The 21,610-nt window shown below is 40.8% G+C and overlaps 1 protein-coding gene across 1 annotated transcript; it reads right to left on the bottom strand.

The window, feature by feature from the left end:
• Positions 1-16,389: 16,389 nt before the first annotated feature.
• Positions 16,390-21,277, bottom strand: pcdh9 (protocadherin 9). Its single transcript, XM_008291179.1, has 2 exons — positions 20,560-21,277; positions 16,390-20,072 (listed from the first exon to the last, which is right to left on the bottom strand). The coding sequence occupies exon 2, from the start codon at positions 19,958-19,960 to the stop codon at positions 16,862-16,864; it is 3,099 nt and encodes a 1,032-aa protein (XP_008289401.1). The 5' UTR covers positions 19,961-20,072; positions 20,560-21,277; the 3' UTR covers positions 16,390-16,861.
• Positions 21,278-21,610: the final 333 nt, after the last annotated feature.

Here is a 21,610-nt window from a genome sequence, read left to right as displayed (position 1 = left end):
AGGTAACACTAAGAAGCGATGACATTTCTAGGGTGGTGTTTAGTTTCATTACTCTCAATGTGAGGCAACAACAGGCAGATTTACAACTCAGCTGCCACCTAAGGATTGGGCACTGGGCCCACAATCTCATAGTTACCCCACATTCGGCCTGGCATCCCAAAATGCCACCCTCTCATTTTCTCTCCCTGTCTCACTTGCACAAACACGTGCAGCCTCACACACCAAATAGTAAGCATTATGGGCAATCTTGTATTTGTTACAAAACACAAAAGAATTAAATCCTCTGTGTCAATAGCTAAAAAAAAATCTTCAAATGCATGCTGTTGACTGAAAACTGATTGATTTAATGCAAAATGAATCCCATGTAGCCTTTCTGTGTGTAAGTGGGAGCACATATTTGCATGTGTGCGTGTGCTCGTTGGCCTGGCAGCAGTTCCTCAGAAAGTAGGACTGAGAGCCTGTTACAGCAGTCCCAGTGTGTGGCCTCCCTTGGCACACAAACACAAATTAGCTGAGGGATGACTGCTGTGGCAGAAAGCTTCTCTGCAGACAAAACCTCTTAATATTCCTTCCAAGTCCATTAAGGCCTCAAGAGATTGGCCGGAATTGATTGTTTGTACTTGATATTACCAGGGGCTTCAAGGCCAGATCCTCGTCGAAAATTAGAGATGGCATTTGGTAAAGCCTAAGGAATTGAAAAACTAAATACAAACCTGTGCGTTGTTATCGTCCCCACAATGAGGAATGATGGAAGAAGCCTTCATCTAATTAGCAAATGCTTGTTGCCATTTCTTTTTAGCTTTAGGGTTCATTGACAATTGGACTGTTTTTCCAAGTCAGTGACTTTCAATTTTTCTTCTTTTCTTCTTCTTTTTTTTTTCTTTTTTATATGTCACTATGTTTTCTGGCAAGATAGAGTTTTTCCCGTCAATTATTCAATTAAGGCAGTGACCTCTCCACACCCCCTCCACACACACACACACGCACACGCAAGAAGAAGAAAGGATTCCTTCTTGTGAAGCTCTGATGCAGACACCCAGGTGCAGAATAGAAAGCCGTGACATCAAATCATGCTTTATAGTTTCCCTTTAAAAAAATGACAGAATCTAAAGGATTCAAATATCACTTGATATGAAAGAAACATATTTCATTACCATTAGGACAATGTGAGAAATATATTCTGTTTAAATCATTCCATTTAAGAAATAACACAAAAAAAGGATTAAAATGTAAGAGAGTTTGACATGCTTTGTGGTGATCAGTAACAGACTGGCTACTCTTATATTAAATTGGATGGTAATTGGCTGACCATTGCAATATTCACTTTTCAGAGGTACATGTGCCCTTGTTCTTTTACAAACAGAAATCTGAGGCCATAATAGCAGCTGTACAAGGCTGTACTTAGGCTGACCTACAATCATAAAGCCAGAGCTAACATGCTGATATTTGCTGGATATAACACTTGCCTGGTTGACAATCTTAGTTTAAACTAAAAGTGTATTAACATTCGGTAGCACAAAACACAAAGTACAAATGGGACTGATCGCACGTTTTGTAGATAATTGGTCATAAACCAGAAGATATGGACAAACTATTATTTTGACCTGATGATAGTGTAGATGCGAATAAGGGAATCCGGAAAGCGATTACAATTTATCCTAAGGGGAACATGAACACATAGAAATTTCTATATGCAACACTTGTTATGACATTTTGCTTCCAACCACAAATTATTATTAAATGTCAACCTCACGGTGTTGCTAGCAGAGGAAGGTTCACCAAAGTCATTAGGAAACATCGCCTGGGAACCAAAACCTGATAATGTTTCACCTGATTATAGCAAAAAAAGAAAATCCTGGTGGTGCTCTAGGAAATAATTGGAATTCATCCTTTGGGCACCAAGGATTCTGTACCAAATGGAACAGCAACCAGCCAAATGTTGTACAGATATTTAACTAAAAGCCAAAAAATGTCAAAATGCTAGTGCAAGTTGAAAAGTCAACAGACAATTACAACCAGTAGGGTTCATTTTCTAGAACGCTTAATTGGCAGTAACATTTCATAGCAAACTATTAAAAATCATGTGAATTGCATTAATTTTCAGAATTGCCAAAACATATTTCACACATGAAAAGGACCTTTATACGTCCACGGGCCTGCAGTACATGATTTGATCATGTATGATAATAGGATGGTGGCCAAGTTAGGACAAGAAGATACATTAATAATACAATGGCTCTGTGTGTGTGCGCTCATGCAAAAAACGGCAAGTGACAAACTGACCCTCGGTTGCACCTGACAACTCATTTTGTCTCACACTGACAAATCAACACTCTGCAGCCTATCCCTATAGGGTATTGCATAAAAACGAAAACAGTTTTGTCAATATGGTGAACTCATTTTCGGGACAGTTCTTTTTTTTTTTTTGTTTCAAGGACAGATATTTGTATCGCTATCCTAAAGATACACCCAAACAGATGAGTACAATACTAACAGTAACATTTTCATTCTTGAAAGTAAAGTTCATTTAAATGTACAATCTAAAAATATGAGCAAGTGATTTGACTTGATCTGAGAAAATTGCATTTTCGGTCTCAATAATTCTCAGTATGAGGGATAAATATATGACAGCGCTGTCCAAACTAAATATATTTAGCAGCACCGTGACAAAATAATGGATGCTTCACATACCACATGACCGTTACTGGTCAGTGACGTTCTTTCTGCAGGACAATAATGGCTCCAAACAGTGTATCCCTAATCACATAGTAAACACAAGATCAAGGCACATGCTCTTCTAAGATATTAATCAGTCCAATCTGCCCAGTGTGTTGCATTAAATCCCCTCTGCCCTGCTCTGGTTATGAATATCATCCCAGAGGCTGGGCTATTAATAAGTGGACACACTCATTCACACAGTTCCTACTGTGAAGATATGGACCAGAACAAGGCAGCCACTGATCTCTATGGGTGAACTGCTAAGAGCAGTGTCGAATAAGTGTTGGGGGAATAAAGTCTCATCATCAGCGCAACAAAACACACACTCTCAGACACACATGTGCACCATTCATGAGGGATTCCATGTGATGTATGGCCTGGGGCAACCACAGTCCAGAGTCTGTGGTGATGAAGGAACCTCATTGTTCCCCGGACAGAGGCTGCGCTGGTTTCTGGGACACTGAAACGCCCTAGCAAGCATGTAGCTGGGGTCACATGTCACATGACAGACGGAGCCACAGCTTTTTGAAGATTAGAGGGGAAAGGGGAAGTAGGGGCAAACAAAGGGGGCTACATCAAGTCAAGTCACTCACTGTACTGTCTCATATAAACTGGACCGTCTCCACTTTAATTTGGTTTTGTTGTATAAATAAATTACTTCTCTTCATTCACGACAGCCTTAATAAATCTCATGACAAAGTCCGCTCCTTCAACAGAGAGACTGTAATAAAATTTTATTCTGTGTTGTATATTAGTTTCCTGCAATGATGTTAAGTGGGATACAAACTCTGTGTACAGACAACTGAGGCAGGCAAAGTAGCAGGTTGGATAAAGTTTCCCTTCCTATGTATCTGAACTTGAATTAGAGACTTCTTATTTAAGTTACTGTAAAAGTTGCAGCTCTCAAAACAGCATCCTCCTCTATTTTTTGCATGGCAAATGTTCCCCCTCTATGCGCTGGTACTGGAGCTCAGGCTTCTGAATGTCACAGCTGAAAGCAGCCATAAAGCTCATACATTAAAAAAAAAAAAGTTTCTTGGAAAAGCAGTTGTGGCAGGAAATAGAAAATAAATCTGGGTGCATATATCCATTATCAGGGCACGTTATCGTCAGAGGGGAGTCTGTGGAGAGAGAGGCAACCAGGCTGGGTCTCTATGTGCGCCGTAAGATAGGGGAAACCAATTTTCACCTCCTCCCTCCAGTCCCCAACTCACTACTTGATTCAGCCCTCGCTAACTCTGCACAACCAGGACTAAATCATTTCATCTAAATAAGCTAGCCAAATGTTTTACACCTCTGCATATTACTGAGAGGCGATAAGGTGCTGGTTCACCATTCTGTGCGAAGCATCTCTTCTTTTTCCATTTTTTTGTCCGCTCCACAGCCCTAACAAAGACGAGCGGTACAGTAAGCTCCTGTGCATGCGAGGGCTGCAAAGATAGAAAAGTGCAAAAAAAAAAAAATAAGGAGGTGAGAGTATTTTAAAACCCTGCCATTTCTTATACCCTCGACGATAAAACAACAGACAAGCCATATTTTATGTTTGTGTTAAATATTCCCATGCGCGGCACCTCTATGACAGCTTATTCTCAGGCAGATTTATCACAACCCTTATCTGCTCAACTCAACAGACAAAGGCGAGGCACACGGCTTACAGTGTAGCGTGCTGATGCCTGAGGCGCAAGACAAAGCATACAATCAATACAAATCTCCAGTCTATACATTGAGCAGGAGTGGGTTGACACACATCTTTGCAGCTGCCATACATCACAACTTCTTATCTAATTAGCTCCCTGAAGAGCATTACATGTCTGCTAATTCACTCATTGTACTCTGCCAGGAAAAAAAAAAAAAATGCGATCCACGCTAAGTGTCGCTGCACTTTATTGTTGTGATGAAGAGAATCTATTAATGATAGAGAACAGATTTAAGGAAATATATAATTAGACTTAACACCAATTAATCAATGTTCTTCACCATGGGAAAATGATTTCGACTTAATTCTATGATCTGCTGCAGTTCAATGACAAGATCAAATCTCTTTCAATGCTTATACCTTGATAGCTATTGCTCTCTTATGGGACTAACAGATACCTTCTGAAGTTTTATAGCATTAAATCCTTTTTTTGCACAGAGCTGGTTTTATTTTGAAGCTTGAGAAGAAAATGTGCTACAGGGTCACGAACCTTAATTTACTCTTTAAGATTCTATTTATGGAAGCGAGCTTCACGCTCATAAAGGAAACAAAAATTTTGCATGTTGCAATGCCTCTTTTATTTCATTGCTCTTCATTACCGTGTGCTCAAATGGAAATCTTTCAAAATCACCATAAAATCATTTACAGCATTTATTCTTGGCCAAATATGTTTTCTGTAAGAATGCATGTGTAGCCAACTAGCAAGTCTGAAGAGGGCTTTATTTAAATATCACATATATCTGCTTAAAGGGCTCAAATGTGGCAGTTGGATTTCAGTCCTTGGTTGCAAGTTCACAGAGAACAGAAGCAAAAAGATCAATGCATGTATGTTTGTCAGAATTTTTTAGTCCAGGATAGATTCACAGAGTACAAATAGCTTTTTCCAGGAATATCCTGCATCACACTCACATGGGTTCACACATCTACACTTGGAAGTGGCTCCAGTACAAAAACAGTCTAACAGAAGTCCTATTCACTGAGCAACCACACTGGAACAAGTGATTCTAAGTGCCTTGCATAAGGACACCTCAGTGCTGGTTGCTCTTCCCCGGTTCAGTCTATCCAGCCTGTACAAGATTTGACCCAGCAAGCCTTACAGTCAAAAGTTCACTCCTCTAACCTTTAGGCTACCCCGTCTTTCTTTGTCTGCTACCTTGTACGTATACGTCAGTCTGTCTGTCAAAGCAAAGAGGAAATAGAAAAATAACATTTGCCTCGGGCTCCCACTAGTGTGACCACTGCACCTTCTTTCAATAAAGATCTTATACATACATTACAGTGGACGGGCTTTCCTCTCCCTGCGACATCACTGCATAACTCACTGCTGTCCTGATGGATTCTGAGCTGTTAAGGGTGAAAATGAAAATAGTTTTTCTCTTTGTCTAGAGTCAAACACATTTGGGGATTCAATCTGAGAAATGCACTCACCTTTCTTCACTTTTCCCCAAAAGGGAAAATATGAGCGACTAGATTCTGGTTAAGGAAAGATTACCCTCGGGGAAAATGTCAGTGGGACTAGACTACACTGTTACTGGAGGGAAATATGACAGCATGCGCATCATCAGCAGAAATAATGAAAAAAGAAAAACGAGACCCAAACTCTTGGGCCTCCTTTGAGTGGCTCACTGATCCTGATTTTAATTCAGTGCAATGGCATCAGGCAGATGACTAATTTAGTGAAGCTCCCAGCCAACGCATGTTCAAAAAGCATCTGTCAATTCATGGAGAGCTATGAGAATGTAGCAGATGTAGGCACATTCAGTGGAGTCAATATGTTTGCAAAAAACTTAAATCAGCTATTCAGCCTGCTTTAACATAAATATCACGCTTGACAAATTAGACTCCTTATCTTCTGTTGTTCTGGTTAATCCCACATTTATCTCTGAATTGTTCAATACACCTCATTTGGCATCAAAGTTATAAAATCACTCAGTATTGTTCTCTTTTTGGATTCTTTATGCACTTTATCATGATTTGTCTTTTTGTTGACTTCCTTACATTTAAATCTCATTCATAGCAATAGTTTGTTCTGACTGTATGACAATGCATACTTTAAATGTCATATTTGTCAAACCTATTAATGGTTAAAAACACCTTTTATTGAATTTCCCTTTACATTACATGCTTCCATTATGCAATGCATTGTATTTTTTACTGACAATGTATTAAAATCATAAAGGATTATGATAAAGCTGCAGCCAATCTTGACTTTAAACCTCTTAACTCACAGTCCACTTCACAAACATATACCCACATTTATAAAATGCTGTCCCTACTGTATAAACACAGACTTTTATGAGATGAGTGCAATGCAGCAAAGAGAAAGGAAACCTCTGAGAGAGTCTTTTTTTTATTTATTATTTGAAGCCTTAATCTTTTTAGCACATTCGAGGTCCCTTCAATGCAGAGTGGATTTTAATATTGTTTATAGATGTTTGCAGTTACAGAATTTACTCTAGGCTGAATAAATAGTTGTAGCCTACATAATCTTCCCCAAATTGAACAGTGTAATAGATAAACTGTCAGCAGTGTGCAATGCACCAAAGCAGCATAATCAAAAAACACCCGCATGGGACTTTTTTTCTACATAATGAATACTACTACTTCTGATTCTTTTGTAAACCTGGATAATGCTGTACATTATGAATGTAAAACTTGTGCTTGTCGTATTTTTACACAGTTGTATTGCTACTTTTACATCAGGAGCTGAATCCTTCTTCAGCCACTGCAAGTGAGTCATATGTTTGACCACCTACAACTCATTAAACAGTCACCTTTATTGACCTACATACTAATGTGTAGTGGCTACGCACATAATAAAACAAGTGCTGCTTTGAGGACATTGCTGATGGAAGACCAATAACAGAATTAGTCTGGTTTCCATCCAAACAAAGTTAAAAAGGCATGTGACATCATCCCTGTGTGGATAATTGTTCAAGTGGATGTTATGCTCTGTCATGTGCACTCAATTTCATGATGACAAAGTTGTATAACAGAACAATGTGAACACTGGGGTTATAAATCTGCTGCAAAGGCTGCAAGCGCACATCGCGGTGGATACACAGGCTTTCTGTGAAACAGCTACACAGAATTTAATGCATTTCGTTGCTGGAGTGGCTCAGTTTCAATCTTGCGTGAGACAAGACTTTTGTCTTGTATGCAGTCTGTTAATTGCTTCCTCATTGGCAAAACTTAGATGTTACATCTTGCCATTGGCATATTAATTGAAGAAAAGCTCTGTAGAGAGAAAAGACTGACTATTCACATTCTTTCATTAACCAGACTATGCATATAGAGGTCACATCTGAGACCATCTTTAACATTTTCTGCCTGCAAATACGGTCTGTTCAAGAAAACCTGCCTTCCAAATTCAGTGATGGCACAGCATTTTCAAAGATCTGTCTAATCAACAGTCTTCCCATCACGCACGGATTGTACTAAATTTGGAAATCTGGCCACAAAACTAGGAAACACTGACAACATATTTTGATAAAATGTTCTGAGATGCAACACTACCATTGCCTTTCCTCCAATTTTTTGGAGAGTACAAGCAATATGATTATACTTTGGGTCAGAAGTCAGGTTTCAAATTCCAGTCAGTAAGTGCACACAGCTTTTTTAAAGTGACCGTATAGATGAGGTCAAACTTTAAAGCCTATATTTATTTATTTATCCTCTTTTTTCCCCCCCTCGTCCTCACTCAAATGCAGACTAAGCTCTGCTTCTGGCTTTCAAACGGAGTGGACAGATTAAGCTGAGTTAGGCCTACTTTCCATAGATGTGTTGGCGTGGCACTTTGAAATCCACACTCCCCCCGCTCGCTTTCTGCAGAAACCAGTTAAGAGGTGACACATCTATACTTCTTAAACTGGAAGGTAGCTGGAGATTAACAAATGAAAATGTCAGTACAAAAAAAGTCAACAGTTGCAAAAAAAAAAAAAAAAAAAGACGGGAAAAGAAACATTGATACAACAGCGTTTCCTTTCTTTAATATTTCATAGATACCCACAATTTACAAAGCATTTTGAGTGTGTTACTGTTTGTTGTGATGGTGGTGATGATGATGGTGATGATGAAGATGAAGATGGTGTGGGTTAGGAAATCACACTTGCTAGCTTTACTTCTATTGTTACTGTAGACACAAGATTGATATTCAGAATTTATGGTGCAGGTTTTTGCAGTTCACTTATCTCTACATGTATTCCTGACGTAATTAAAAGAAATAATAATGCAACTGCTTTAACTGGTCAGAATGAAATCTGACTACAATGAGGAGTAAAGACAACACAAACTGAGCACTTTTGGACTCTGTTTTAAAATTCTGTGCAGCCTTAGTTCTTAGAGTCACAAACTCATGAAAGACTTTATGTTCTTTGAAGTTATGTTGGACTATTATCCACATTTAGCTCACAGCCATTTCAGATGAGTATAAATATATGCACACTGTATATTTTAGAAGTAGTTCTAAGCCCATGCTGTGGAAGGATTTTGTGAGTAATTGCGAAAACACACTGTAATGATTCCTTCGGTCCACACTGGTTGTGAGGAGGTCATTTTTCAGCGCAACTCCAAAGTGAGTGAGAGAGGACAAAAAGGGAGTTTCATAATTGAAAGACTAACTTTGGAAGGCACTGGGACAGGTTAAGGTACACTAGCTTTGGAGGGACTTTAGGATGCATTTTTGAACAAAACAAAACCGCGGATGACGTCGACCAGATCGCCTGCTAAAAAATGATTTCTTCATGACCAGTATGGGCAGGAGGAAACATGACAGCAAGACTGAAGCTCTCTTTGATGCTAAGCTAACAAGTACAATGTATAAAATATTCAGCATCAGTTGTGTTAAAACAGCCGCTGACTTGATCCCATTGACATTCATGTGTTTACCTCAATGAGGCTAATCTCAACAATCAAAATTCCATAACCATTCAAGACAGAAAAAAAAGGTAAAATTCCCTCAGACCAAACCAGCTCTTTAAATTAAATTTTCACTCAAAGTGAATTATAAGGTTGGCTGTGTATCAGTGACTTTGTGTGCCTTGTTCAAAATAACAGATCAGTCAAACCAGAAAATCTCTGTGCTGCTTAAAATACACAACTTGGCAATATAATCAGCTGAAGCACTTGTTTGCGGGCAAATGCTGATTAGAACTGGTGCAGACATGGCAGCTTCACTGAAACATATCCCAGTTTATACATAATGTCTTAACACAACATCACAAAAGAAGAACAAACGGACGAATTCAGAACAGGAAAGAAATGATCTCTTTGAAACATTTATTATGAAATTATAAAGGTAGAATAGCACTGTTGAAATAAAGCTTTTAGAAACAGAATAGTGGGTTGCAGTGGACTGAAGAACTGGAAGAGTTTATTTCAAATGTAATTAATGTATACCCAGCAATGGGGGGAAAAAAAAAAAGAAAAAAGAAAAGGAGAAAGCAGGGCAAATAAATAATCCAAAAGAAAAATAAAACAAGTCCATTATTGTTTAACACAGCACATTAGGCAAGATTACCAGGAGTTCAATTTACATGAAACATCTCATATATACAAGAGAGATTTACATCGATGAGGGTTACAGAGTCTTTGTGAGCTATGGGGCCCAGTGGCAAAGCAGTCAATGGCAGTCACATTTCAAGTCAAGTGTGGCTCGTTGCTTGAGGGGGGTTTTGGCTGGCAATGCCATTATCACAACTATTAGTCTAGACAGTGGCACACGCTAGTGGCAGAGCGGCGGCCTGTGTGTTACTTGACACAACAACCCAATGACAAGGACACGTCTCCCTCTGGGTTTGTCATGTCAGGATATACAGCACCGCATTGCCCATCTTTTTTTTTTTTTTTTTTTACCCACACACCCCTTTCGCTCTAATGATAAACGGAGAGGGGATGATAACGGGGGAGGAAAGTTGGGCGACGCGCTGAGCACAGAGCACCCTCATCTGTCACAAGTGATCAGAACACAAAAGGTGAACACACCCTTGGTGATTTAACATTGCATGTAACGGCATTGACCCCGATAAAACAAGGGTGAAAGGTTAGGCGCTGGAGACCGGGGGGGGAGGGGAGGGGAGGGGATAAGGAGTTTGTGGAGGGGGACCAAGTGAGGAGTTGAAAGGAGAGATGGGGTGGGGGGGGAGGGAGGGCATTCAAACAATGAAGTAGCATCATAACTTCATCTTTTTATATAATTTTTTTTGTAGACAAGCAAGCAGTCAAGAAACATTTTCTTCCACCCTCTACTCTTATTCTTAAGGACAATTTTAGTAAATTCCAGATGAGGTGTTGAAACCTTAAGTGTTTTGAGCTGCAGTTTGTCTCTTTCCTTTTTTTTTTTTTTTTTCATCATGCAGTGTTCGGAAAAAAAATATGAAGCTAGTATGTCAACTTGATTGATTGCCTTAGAAAAATGGGAAATGTGTTTTGTGGATTAGTGAAAACATGGAGATGAATTAAATAATGACAGTCCCACAAAAGCCGCAATGACTTTTGTGCATTAACTTCACAAAGCAAACCCCCTGAAGATTGATCATCAATCAATTTGCTTTGAGAATTTGCAGAAATGGATGATAAATTTGAGATGAATGGGTTGCCAGCCAAAAGTAATGGACAAACAACAAACCAGAAAAAAACTAAATAAATCACACACACACACACATACACACACACACACACACAAGTCCTTTTGATATGAGACAACATTTGTCATTATCAAAACTGTGTCGTATATGTTTCACAGAATAAAACGGTGTAATGAGGAAAGGTTTCTCAACATGTGTTATGAAAATGTTAAAACTGGAAATGAAAATTAATTAAATATGTTTACAAAAAAATAAAAATAAAAATCAAATGTAATTCCTGGTAATTTGCCATCATCTGTGTTTTTGGCAATCCTGCCCCCGGCAGTTATAGACAACAAAGAAAAAACAAAAGGCTATAAATATATAAATATATTAAAAATCAGTAGCACTTCATTTTTCTCAACAGGGGAAAATAAAAACATATAAATGAACTCCACAGTTCAGCCAGTGTACCAACAGGGAGCTTTGATTTATTTTGTTGTTTTGTGCAGACAAAACTGGATCCCCCTTGGGGCAATAATCTACTCTGATAGTACTCACACCCACTACCTTAGTATAGCCCGCAATCCATTTCATTTCCTTTTACCCACCTAGACATAGAGGACATGACAAGTTTTTTAAAGAAATACAATGTTCTCTGCGGTAAAGAGCCTTGCAAATCCTCCACTGATGATTTAAAGCTTTGATAGAAACTTCACTCACAGACTTATTGGCTTACTATCTCCAGATAGCTACATTTGTTTTGAGGATCGGCTACGTTTCCCTCAATAAGAGGATCCAGTAGTCAGGCTATTCCTCCTGCATCTACCTGCAGTTGTCTTAATTATTAAACTGATATTGGCAACAGACCCAAATGTAGATAACGCAGAGTTTGTTCCCGGATTCGGTCCGTGAATGTCTTTATAGTTATTTCTCCACTTTAACCGTTTACTCATGTCTACAGAAACAAAGACGTTTTGTAAGTTAGTGTCCTTCTTTTCCAGAAAATCTTAAACCCAGCGGAGCATTATTAGTTAAAAGTATCAAGGACGCGTACACAGTATCCTGATTAACTGACAGGATAGCTGGGGAGAAGAATGTATGATCACAGTCGGCAACAATCACTGGCCTCTCTCCATCTTCGTCTTTCATACCGCCAAACTCTGTGTCAGCACAACCCAGAAGATATTGCAACAGACTTTTCCCCTCAGGTGCAACATTGTCATAGTTCATTAATCTTCTCAAACTTCTCCTGCTGCCATCAGCCCCCGTACATACTACTAATCCCCTTATTAATGTGGCAAATGAACCTGCACAAGAAGGACGACTCCCCCAAGGCTCCATAATTACAATGGTCTGTACAAACTCCTGTTTGCATAGAATGTCCATTCATTAAATGTACTGACAAGACAACTCCAGGAGTACTCCACTAAGGATTCCCGGTTTTTCCTCACAGGTCTTTTCACACATCCTGGACTTTAAACTGAATACTCCATCTACTGTAATATTTAATAGCCTGCACACTGTTTTGTGACTGATACTGTAACACAAGTCTATTTTTACACTGTAGTGGTCACAACAGGGAAGAAAATGATACATGAGTCAGATCTCGACAGAAAAATTGAACAAAAAAACTGCAAACGAAAAAAATTCCTGAAGTATTTTGATGAAGCAAACCCGGTCGTATGTTGCCGTTTGTTCTATATGAAACTACGCTGAAACTGCACAAAAGGGATCAGTAAGACATACCCGGAGCTAAGGCGTGATTTGCGGTGTAAAAGAGCACATCAGAGCAGTGTGAGACAAGTTAATTGTAGTTACACACTTCTTTTCAGTGTTTGCATGTCTTCTGCAGTGCGAGAAAAAAAAAAACTAATAACCCACAGCAATTAACACTTTTTACACATGAGGTGTTCAGGCTTCCGCACAACTGGAAAACACTACATAAGGCGCATAATTGTGCATCCTAACATATAATGTATATTACGACAGCAAAATGAAGAGACAGAGGACACGTCTTGTGCATCTGCAAGAGCGTATATATGAGTCTGTGTATGCTCGCTATCTCAAAATACAATTAATAGCCTTATTTTCACATTCACCATGATTTATTTAAGAGTAACGGTGAAGAGCGAGAACTTAAAATCGACTATGCATGACGCTTCACACGCCGTCTCGATGACTACTTTCAACCCCTCCAGTAAAATCGTGCTAACGTGTTAATAACATGAGCCCTGGGATCTGATGTACAGTACATAGTTAATGCGTAGCCACTGGGCTCATGTTATGTTAGCGAACCACATCTATGTCTAAGACTACTGACAGAAGGAGAGTAAGACTGATGGTGATGAGAATGCTCGGTTTCTTAGATGCTTGTGTTGCCTCGTGAAACTAGGACAGTGTTTTCATGCTTTTTTTCCTCAGTGTTGTTTACACTAATATAGGTCCCTAGAGGGTAAATAATAAGTGAGAAAAAGAAAAAAGAAAAAAAAAAGAAAGGAAAGGCAAGGATTGCTCCTATTGCTGGTTTAGGGTCTCTATAATGCTGATTCCACCAGGCATTCGTCTGTGATGACATTACTGTAGATCTGCCGTTTCTATTCCCCATATGATCTACATTCTGACAGGAAGGCGCCGCTAAAAACCTTCGCTGTTGTTCACCCCACGTCTTTCTCTCGGCCTACTTCTTTATCAATTTCCTTTCAGTTTCCTTACAAGTATTTATTGGTTGCTGCTGATGTTGCATAGAAGTGACTCTTGAGAACTGGGAGAAAATGGCTTTTCAATTCTGAGAGAGAAGGTCAATTTTAAAAGCTATCCCCTCAGCTTCGCACGAGTCTTCCTCTTGAACATCCTCTTTCACTTAATTGCTTATTTCTTGTCAGTTTCAGGCAACAATGAGCGGTCGGTGTTGGTTTGTTGCTCATAAGGCAGCAATGTAAATGCTGAAATTCATCATCCCATCATATACTTTTGCGACACTTTATGGTGCGCAACAGTTCGACACCCAACTGGTTGCAATTTCAATATATGACATCGAATCACATTTTATGACCAAAAAAAGCAGGTAATAACTTTAAATGATATTGACTCATTTTTATTGTCTATGATCTATGTATATATAAGAAATCTTTTAATAATGCAGTTCCTATCTTTTTCTAAAGCGCTCCTTCTCTGCAGGGAATATGATATGATAATCCGATGATATTACCTTTCTGATATACTGTCTGTTTAAAGATTCACTGAAAAGTAATTGGTATTTTTTGGCTTTTGCTTTTCTTTTTTTTAAATTAGAGCTAATCTCCTGTCTGTGCTTTTTTTTTCTTTTTCTTTTTTTTACTCAATACACAGTCAGAAACCCAAAAATGAACAGAACATACTGGATGGGCATCTATATATCAATGCTCATGAAATGGAGATGACATGAACTTGTCAATACAAATGGTTGCATTGTGCAAAACAATCAAAATATGGATGGAACAATGACATTGATAACATACCCCAGTTTATCCAGTAAGACATGTCAGTGCAGTCAGGGCTGTCTAATCATTTTACCACAATCAATAACTGCCATTTAACCTCAGATCTGAGCTGCAATCTTTATCAGTAAGATGCTTTTTGGAGTAGTTATGACTGAGAATCAGACAGACTCTGTTTGCCTTAAGAGTCTTCATTACAAATCTCCAAAGCCAGACATTAGCTAATAATGCAAAGGTAGAAAATTACTTTTTGTACTAATATTAAAGGAATGGCGATAAGAAAGCGGGTGCAGTCAAGATTTGTTGGTGCATATTTATTTGAGTAAGTACTGCTAAAGAAATGACATCTTACATTTTGCACTTTTTACACTTGAGGGTTTTGTCGAGATCTAAATGACACTGTTTAATCAACACATTAAAAAATAATCATTTGATTAGGATTTGGCGAATTCTATGAAATGATTATAAGACATGTTTCATGCTCCAGCTCTAAAAATAGGCGTCAGTATTGACCGAAGATGGTTAGATTGGAGAGGCCGAACTGCTTTCTTCCATTAGGCAGTGAATCGAAAGTAGAATTAGAGTGAGGCACAACTTGAGATCAGTTTCAACCCTCATTTTCTTTTCAGCTATACACAAGTACAAAGAAAAATATTAATCAAACTGTACAGAACATTTGAAAGGAACGTGCCCGAGCAAAGGTGCCTGTAACAGTGCATTATTCATATTATCTGTGGCACTATAGAACACACTGGTTCTGTTTGGGAGCTTCTTTGAATCATTTGTCAGGATTATTGATTCCAATAAATCTTGCGTGGAATTGTGGGATGACTGAGCAAATCAATGAAGTTGTGCTTACAGTATAGTGTCATATCTCATGTGTCCTCCTCTAGGGTTGAATAGAGCCCCCCCCCCCCAACTCCACCCGTTACCGCCACCACCATCACCATCACCCATTTCATCGCCTCAACTCGTCTCGCCTCTCTCTCACTCTCACACATCACCAACTGCACACACACCAACGGCGCCTGGCAAATGACGCCACGCTGAATGCCTCTTTTGACTGCTACCTCTCACACAGAAACACATTAAATGCAACCCCAGATGCAATGACCCGGAGGTATGCATCGACAGGAGTCGCACAGTGTCACCCCTGTAATTCCACTCTCTCTTCCGGATAGATCTTATCACTCACATCTCTAACTGCCATTATCAATCTTCCCTGTGCAGCCTCTGCATCATTAGGCGAGAGTATTTCACTAAGAACACTAACATAGGTTTCACTCCTTTCTTCTCCTCCCTTGCATTTATAAGTCCACTGCAGGCTGGCATAGTGCCAGCCTGTGCCATGCAGCGCAACACTGCCACCTAAAGGTTCAGTACCACCACCCATCAAGCCTGACCCACTGACAACAGTCTCTCTGCCTCTCTTCCTCAATCTGCCCTCTCTCTCTCTCTCTCTCTCTCTCTCTCTCTCTCTCTCTCTTCCCTCTTTTTCTACTGTTCCCTGTATTTGTCCACGTGTGTTCTATTAGATTAGAACTGTGTGTTGTGTAGTGGTGCTTTATTAGCAGAAAAATTAATAAGGCTTTGATAAAAAGCAGCATGGATTACGTTGAAATTTGAGGCTCATTATTGGCTAATCCTTTTTGAATTGGATGTGTATCAAGTTCCAGACAAGCTTCACTCAGTTCGCTAGTGTGCTTTGAGAGGAGGCATTTAATTCAAGCTTAGATGATGTGGCAAAGCCTACAGTGACATTCACAATACCACTGCAGCAGACTAATTATTGACTGTTGTTATTGCTGCAGGTGTTGAAAAGGTTACCAAGTCTTTTGTGATATTACAATACACACCAAAAACAAAGAAACAAACAAAAACACATGAATACACTCAAGAGTTTTATGAGAAAAGAGGTGAAAAGTCATCTAAATTTTTGTTGATGTTTTTTTTTTTTTTTTTTTTTGGGGGGGGGGATGTGTGCAGCATTTGTCTATGATGATAACAGTAATCTGAGTAGATAGGCAAGAAAAAAATGTTTCTTTCACAAAGAACACTGAGTCACAATTAATGTTATGTTGGTACATTTTACCAGTGATCTAACCTGGGTGCTGAAGAGACAAAATAAGGCAAGGCAATCACTTACCCACTTGCATTTTGTTAAATATGAATTAAATATATAGTAAAGACAAAACATCAGTCTATAATTATCAGCCCCAAATGATGCATGTGATTGTAGAGTCCATAATCAACTCCATTAATTAACTGTTGTTCAAGTTACTTTTTCTCTCTTTTTTCACTTTTTAGTTGAGAAACAGTGGAACTTGCTGAAGCAGAATGTCTCCTGTACTCTTTTTTGTTGCTTCACAGTACCTTAGAGTGAGTCCCTAATCTAGACTGGCACTTTAGCACTGTGGAACAGGGCAGTTATAGGCAGTACTTATAGACCAGTAAAAGTGCTCTTTTACCTGCTGTCTGGTGTGCATGGGCCCCTTCGTCTTGAACCCTCCTTGGGAGCTGCACTCTGAGGCACTGAAGTGGTCGGAGCTCGTGGAGGATCTCTTGGAAAGGGTGTCACAGCCCCCAACAAATGTGTTATCCAATGGGAGCTCCTGAATCACGTGATGCTTCTTCACTGAGACCGGTGTGTCGGCCTTGAGGTGGAAGGCCGACTGCGGCGAGGCGGACTTGTAGTGCCGTGCCAGGTCTGGGCTGCTCGGTTTGAAGGTTGTGGTAGGTGTGGCATTCCAATCAAAGCGTCCAATCCCTTGCTCCTCCAGCTCGGTGGGCAGACTGATGGTTCCGTTGATGGGCTCGTGGGCAGGATCATCGGGTTTGTTCCCCTCGATGGTGACAAAGTTGAGCAGGGAGCTTTTGGGGGATTTTCTTTTCTTGCGCTTTTTCTTCTTGTTCTGCTTGTTTTCTGTGTTGGGTGACATCCACTCTGCTCCTTGTTTTTTCCTCTGTGCGGCTTTGAACCTGGAAGCGTGGCGGCAACGCAGCAGCACAGTGACAAAGATGACAATAATCACCACTAAGGCGCCAGTAACAAAGGCTATCATTATGGTTAAATAGTCACCACTTTGATAAGTTTCACTGCTCTCCCCGATGTTTCGGTCAATCGGGGTCTCCATGGTGCGTCGGATGAGATCATAGATGAGCGTCGAGTTCCCCACAGTGTCATTGACGTACAGAAATACCAGCACCAGAGTATGGAGAGATTTAGGATATCCAAGGTCACTGATGTTGACCACTAATCTGTGTAAGCCTATGTCAGTTACAGCTGGCTTTTCCTCTAGAGTAATATTCCCCGTGACCGGGTCAATTCTGAACAGACCCTTGTTGTTCCCGCTCACAATTGTGTATTTGAGTTCCGCATTCATCCCTGTATCACCATCTACTGCAAACACTTCAGCTACCACAGATCCTGGGATAGAGGAGAGCGGGACAAGCTTAAAAGACGTGTTGGAGGGGGGGTAGATGACGATGGGAGTGTTGTCATTCACATCAATGACATTGATGGTCACCTTTGCGGCTGAGGAGCAGGGAGGCCTGCCACTGTCCACAGCCCTAACATCAAAAGTGTAGGAGCTCTGCTGCTCCCTATCAAATGACACATTAGATTTTATCACCCCAGAGTACGGATCTAGTATAAAGTTCTCATTGTCATTCAGTATAGAAAGAGAAACAGCAGCATTTTCTCCAGCATCTGAATCTGTCACAGTTATCACCCCCACAGTGCTGTATTTAGGAAGATTCTCAGACACAAAGAACTGAAAGTGGTTATGTGTGAACTTGGGGTTGTTATCATTTTCATCAAGCACAGTTACAATAACGGCTGCCTGCGTTTGCAGAGGGGGCGTCCCGTTATCTCTTGCCGTTACAGTGAAGAGGAACCTATCCTGATCCTCTCGGTCAAAAACCCTGGATGCAGTCAAGACCCCTGTTTTGCGGTCGAGATCAAAAAATGATGCATTTGGTCCCAGCTGATATACTATCTCTGCGTTTTTCCCGCTGTCCTCATCTGTGGCACTGAGAGTAGTGAGGAACAGGTCGCGTTTGTTGTTTTCCATAACAGCCAGCTCAATAACTGGCTGAGTAAAAATAGGCGGGTTGTCATTCTCATCCTCCAGCCTCACTCTCACCAAGGCAGTTTGATTCAAGCTCGGCTTTCCCGAGTCAGAAGCCACAATTTTAAAGTTGTATTCCTTTGTCCCTTCATAGTCGAGCAGTGCAGATGTCTCTAACAGGTACTGGTTGTCGTATACAGCTTTGAGATGGAAGGGCACATCCTTCTCTATGAAACAAATGACCTTGCCGTTGATGTCAGTGTCTTTGTCTGACACTGTGATCAGAGCTATCTTGGTATTGATGGGATCCTTCTCCGAGAGGAAAACAGTGCCATTAATGGGACTGATTATGTATCTCAGGTCTATATTAGGTGGATTGTCATTAACATCAGTCACATTAATCGTAACAGTAGCTCTGGCTGGACTTGAGCTGCCATCACTAGCTAAAACAGAGAGCTTATGAATAGCAGTCTCCTCTCTGTCCAGGGGCCTCTGCACCGTAATTAGGCCAGATGTTGTATTTAATGCAAACAGTCTTTTTGTAGCAGGAGACACCTGAGTCCCAAATACATAATGTATCTCTGCATTTGCCCCTATGTCTGCATCTGTGGCCTGAAGCTGCACCACAGACGTGCCAATAGGGGAGTTCTCTGGTATATGCACCTCTATCTGACTCTCCTTAAAGACTGGTCTGTTGTCGTTGACATCTGTGACAGTGACCTGCAGAATGGCAGTGCTGGATTTCTGTGGATTCCCACCATCCTCTACTTTAATCTTCATCACATATGTGTCCTTCTGCTCTCTGTCCAGATTCTGCTGCACAATGAGCTGGGGCCACTTCTCCCCCTCAGGCGTTTCCACTATGTCTAAGCCGAAGGCACTTTGCCCATTGATCAGCTCGTATTTGTGGACACTGTTGGGGCCAGTGTCTGGGTCAGTGGCAGAAGGAATAGCAAAGCGACTGTTAATGAGCGTGTTCTCCGGGATGGAGATGTTGATCACAGGGGACGGGAACATGGGGGCATTATCATTTGTGTCTTTGACGATTATTTTGATCTTAATCAGCCTGAAATAATCATTAGGCAGGATGACCACTTCAATTTCAAAAGAGCACTCGCTGTCCTCAAACGAGGGGCCGGGGCATAACTTCTCCCTGTCGATTCGGTTTGATGTAGTGAATATCTCTCCAGTGCTGCTCAGAACACGGACCAGTGGGTTATCTCCTGCTTTGGAGACGAGCCGGTACACGAGATTAGCACTTGCTCCAGTGGCAGCATTTGTATGGGAAATGTTCAAGTCCTTTGGTATGTTTCCAATGAGGACGTTTTCTTGCAACTCCTCTCGGATGGGGTAGATTAGCTCTTGGGCTATTGAAGGATCGAGCCATATGCAGGCGAGCAGGGCGCCCAACAGGTAATAGTCTTTTAGATCCATGACAGCGTTAGTGTGTTTCCAGTCTTCGCGAGCTGAAAGCTTTCTTTCTACGCAGCGTTGACACAGGCAGCGACTCCTTGCATGTGATGGCAGGAATCGTCCACGAGCAAACCTACAAATACATGACAGAGTTTCCCTTCAGTGCAGCAACTTCATCATGCACAGCAATTAAACTCAATTAAGAAGTAACCAAGCCCCTCCTCAGAGTCAGCTGATTTGTCCACTTCACATTCATACATATACAATAAAATCTTCACATAGGCATTAATCAGCATTTTAAAGATTTTTTTTAAAAAATCAACAAATGCACTGCAGCAATCATTTAGCCATCCATTCAGGTCTGTTGCTTCCCATTTATGTTGACCATTTAACAGTCACTGAGAATACTCTCCCCCATGCCCACAAAACTTCACAACACATTGCACAGTCATTAATTTTACACTTACATTGGCAACATTTTTTTTCTTTAAGGAAAAAGCAAGCTTAAGCTGTGTGTGGGCTTCCTAAACGAATGAATGGAGCCGACAAAGTAAGGTCTGTCAGATTTTTTTTTTGAAAATTCTTAGTGGGCAAGTGAGACCTATTCTTATCTTACATACCCAAATCCGTTGCAGCGCAGGAGAAGAAGAGGAAGAGGAAAAAAAAACTGGAGTGTGTCAGCTCATAGTCTTCTCATCCCGTGTACCAGCGTGTACGAGTTTAATTCTGGGAAAGATATCCTTCTCTGTCAGCTCTTGCCTTCGGGTCCAGGAAAGAGAACGAAACAGAGAGAGAGCGAGGGAAGGAGGGAGGAAAATATGATGATAATAATAATAATCGCTCCACAACAAAAAAAGGAAAAAGAAAAAAAGGTGATCAGACTCAAGAGCAGGTTTTGGATAAAAGCAGCTGGTCGGGGTAAATTTGAGGCTGCATATGTCGCAGTTCCTTTCCCCCCATTTAACTTCAGGAACGGTCTGGATTTAATTGCGCGACCTGCGGTGATTGCGGTGATCAGCGTCGCTCTCCGGCAGACACGAGACGAGCAAAGGTGGTCAGCGGTTTGTGGTGTCTTCCATTAGGTCCCAAAATCAATGCAGGTCCCGAAAGAAGGGGTAAAAAAAATAAATGCATAAAAAAAACCCGGCGTTTTCTTTTTTCTTTTTTTCTCTCTCTCCTTCCTCCCCACGGCTACCTGTGAAGGTGAAGGCGCCGACGAGGTGAACGCAGGGAGAGACACTCGCGTCCCGTCATGTTTCAAGTTCACGGAGCTCCATCAGCAGACACAAGGTTAAATTTTAAAAAAAAAAGAAAAGAAGAAAAAGAAAAGAAGAGATGTGAGTCGATCCCACTTGAAGGGAAATAAATAAATAAATGCACAGGTTTGGAAAAAAAAAAAAAAGGCTGGTTTGAAGTGTGCCACAGATGCGCAGCGTTCGTATGTGCCCGTTTATCCTTGCACTTCTCACTCCCGGAGCAGAATATCTTGCTCTAACTCTGTGTAAACCCATAGGAGGGGTGGTGAAGTACACCAACACCGACGTGCAGCCCCCACCTCCCTCCGTACCCCGCCGACCCTCGTCATTGGACACCGCCCCTTCTCTTTCCGTGGCGTCGGCAACCCGAGCGGCAACAGGATTGGCCCGGAGTCACGTCACTTTTCCGTGGCAG

Source organism: Stegastes partitus, unplaced genomic scaffold (genome assembly GCF_000690725.1).
Source record: "Stegastes partitus isolate 25-593 unplaced genomic scaffold, Stegastes_partitus-1.0.2 Scaffold722, whole genome shotgun sequence".
NCBI lineage: Eukaryota > Metazoa > Chordata > Actinopteri > Pomacentridae > Stegastes > Stegastes partitus.
The sequence above is the reverse complement of the archived record's forward strand: the minus strand, read 5'-3'. Positions and strand labels throughout refer to the sequence as shown.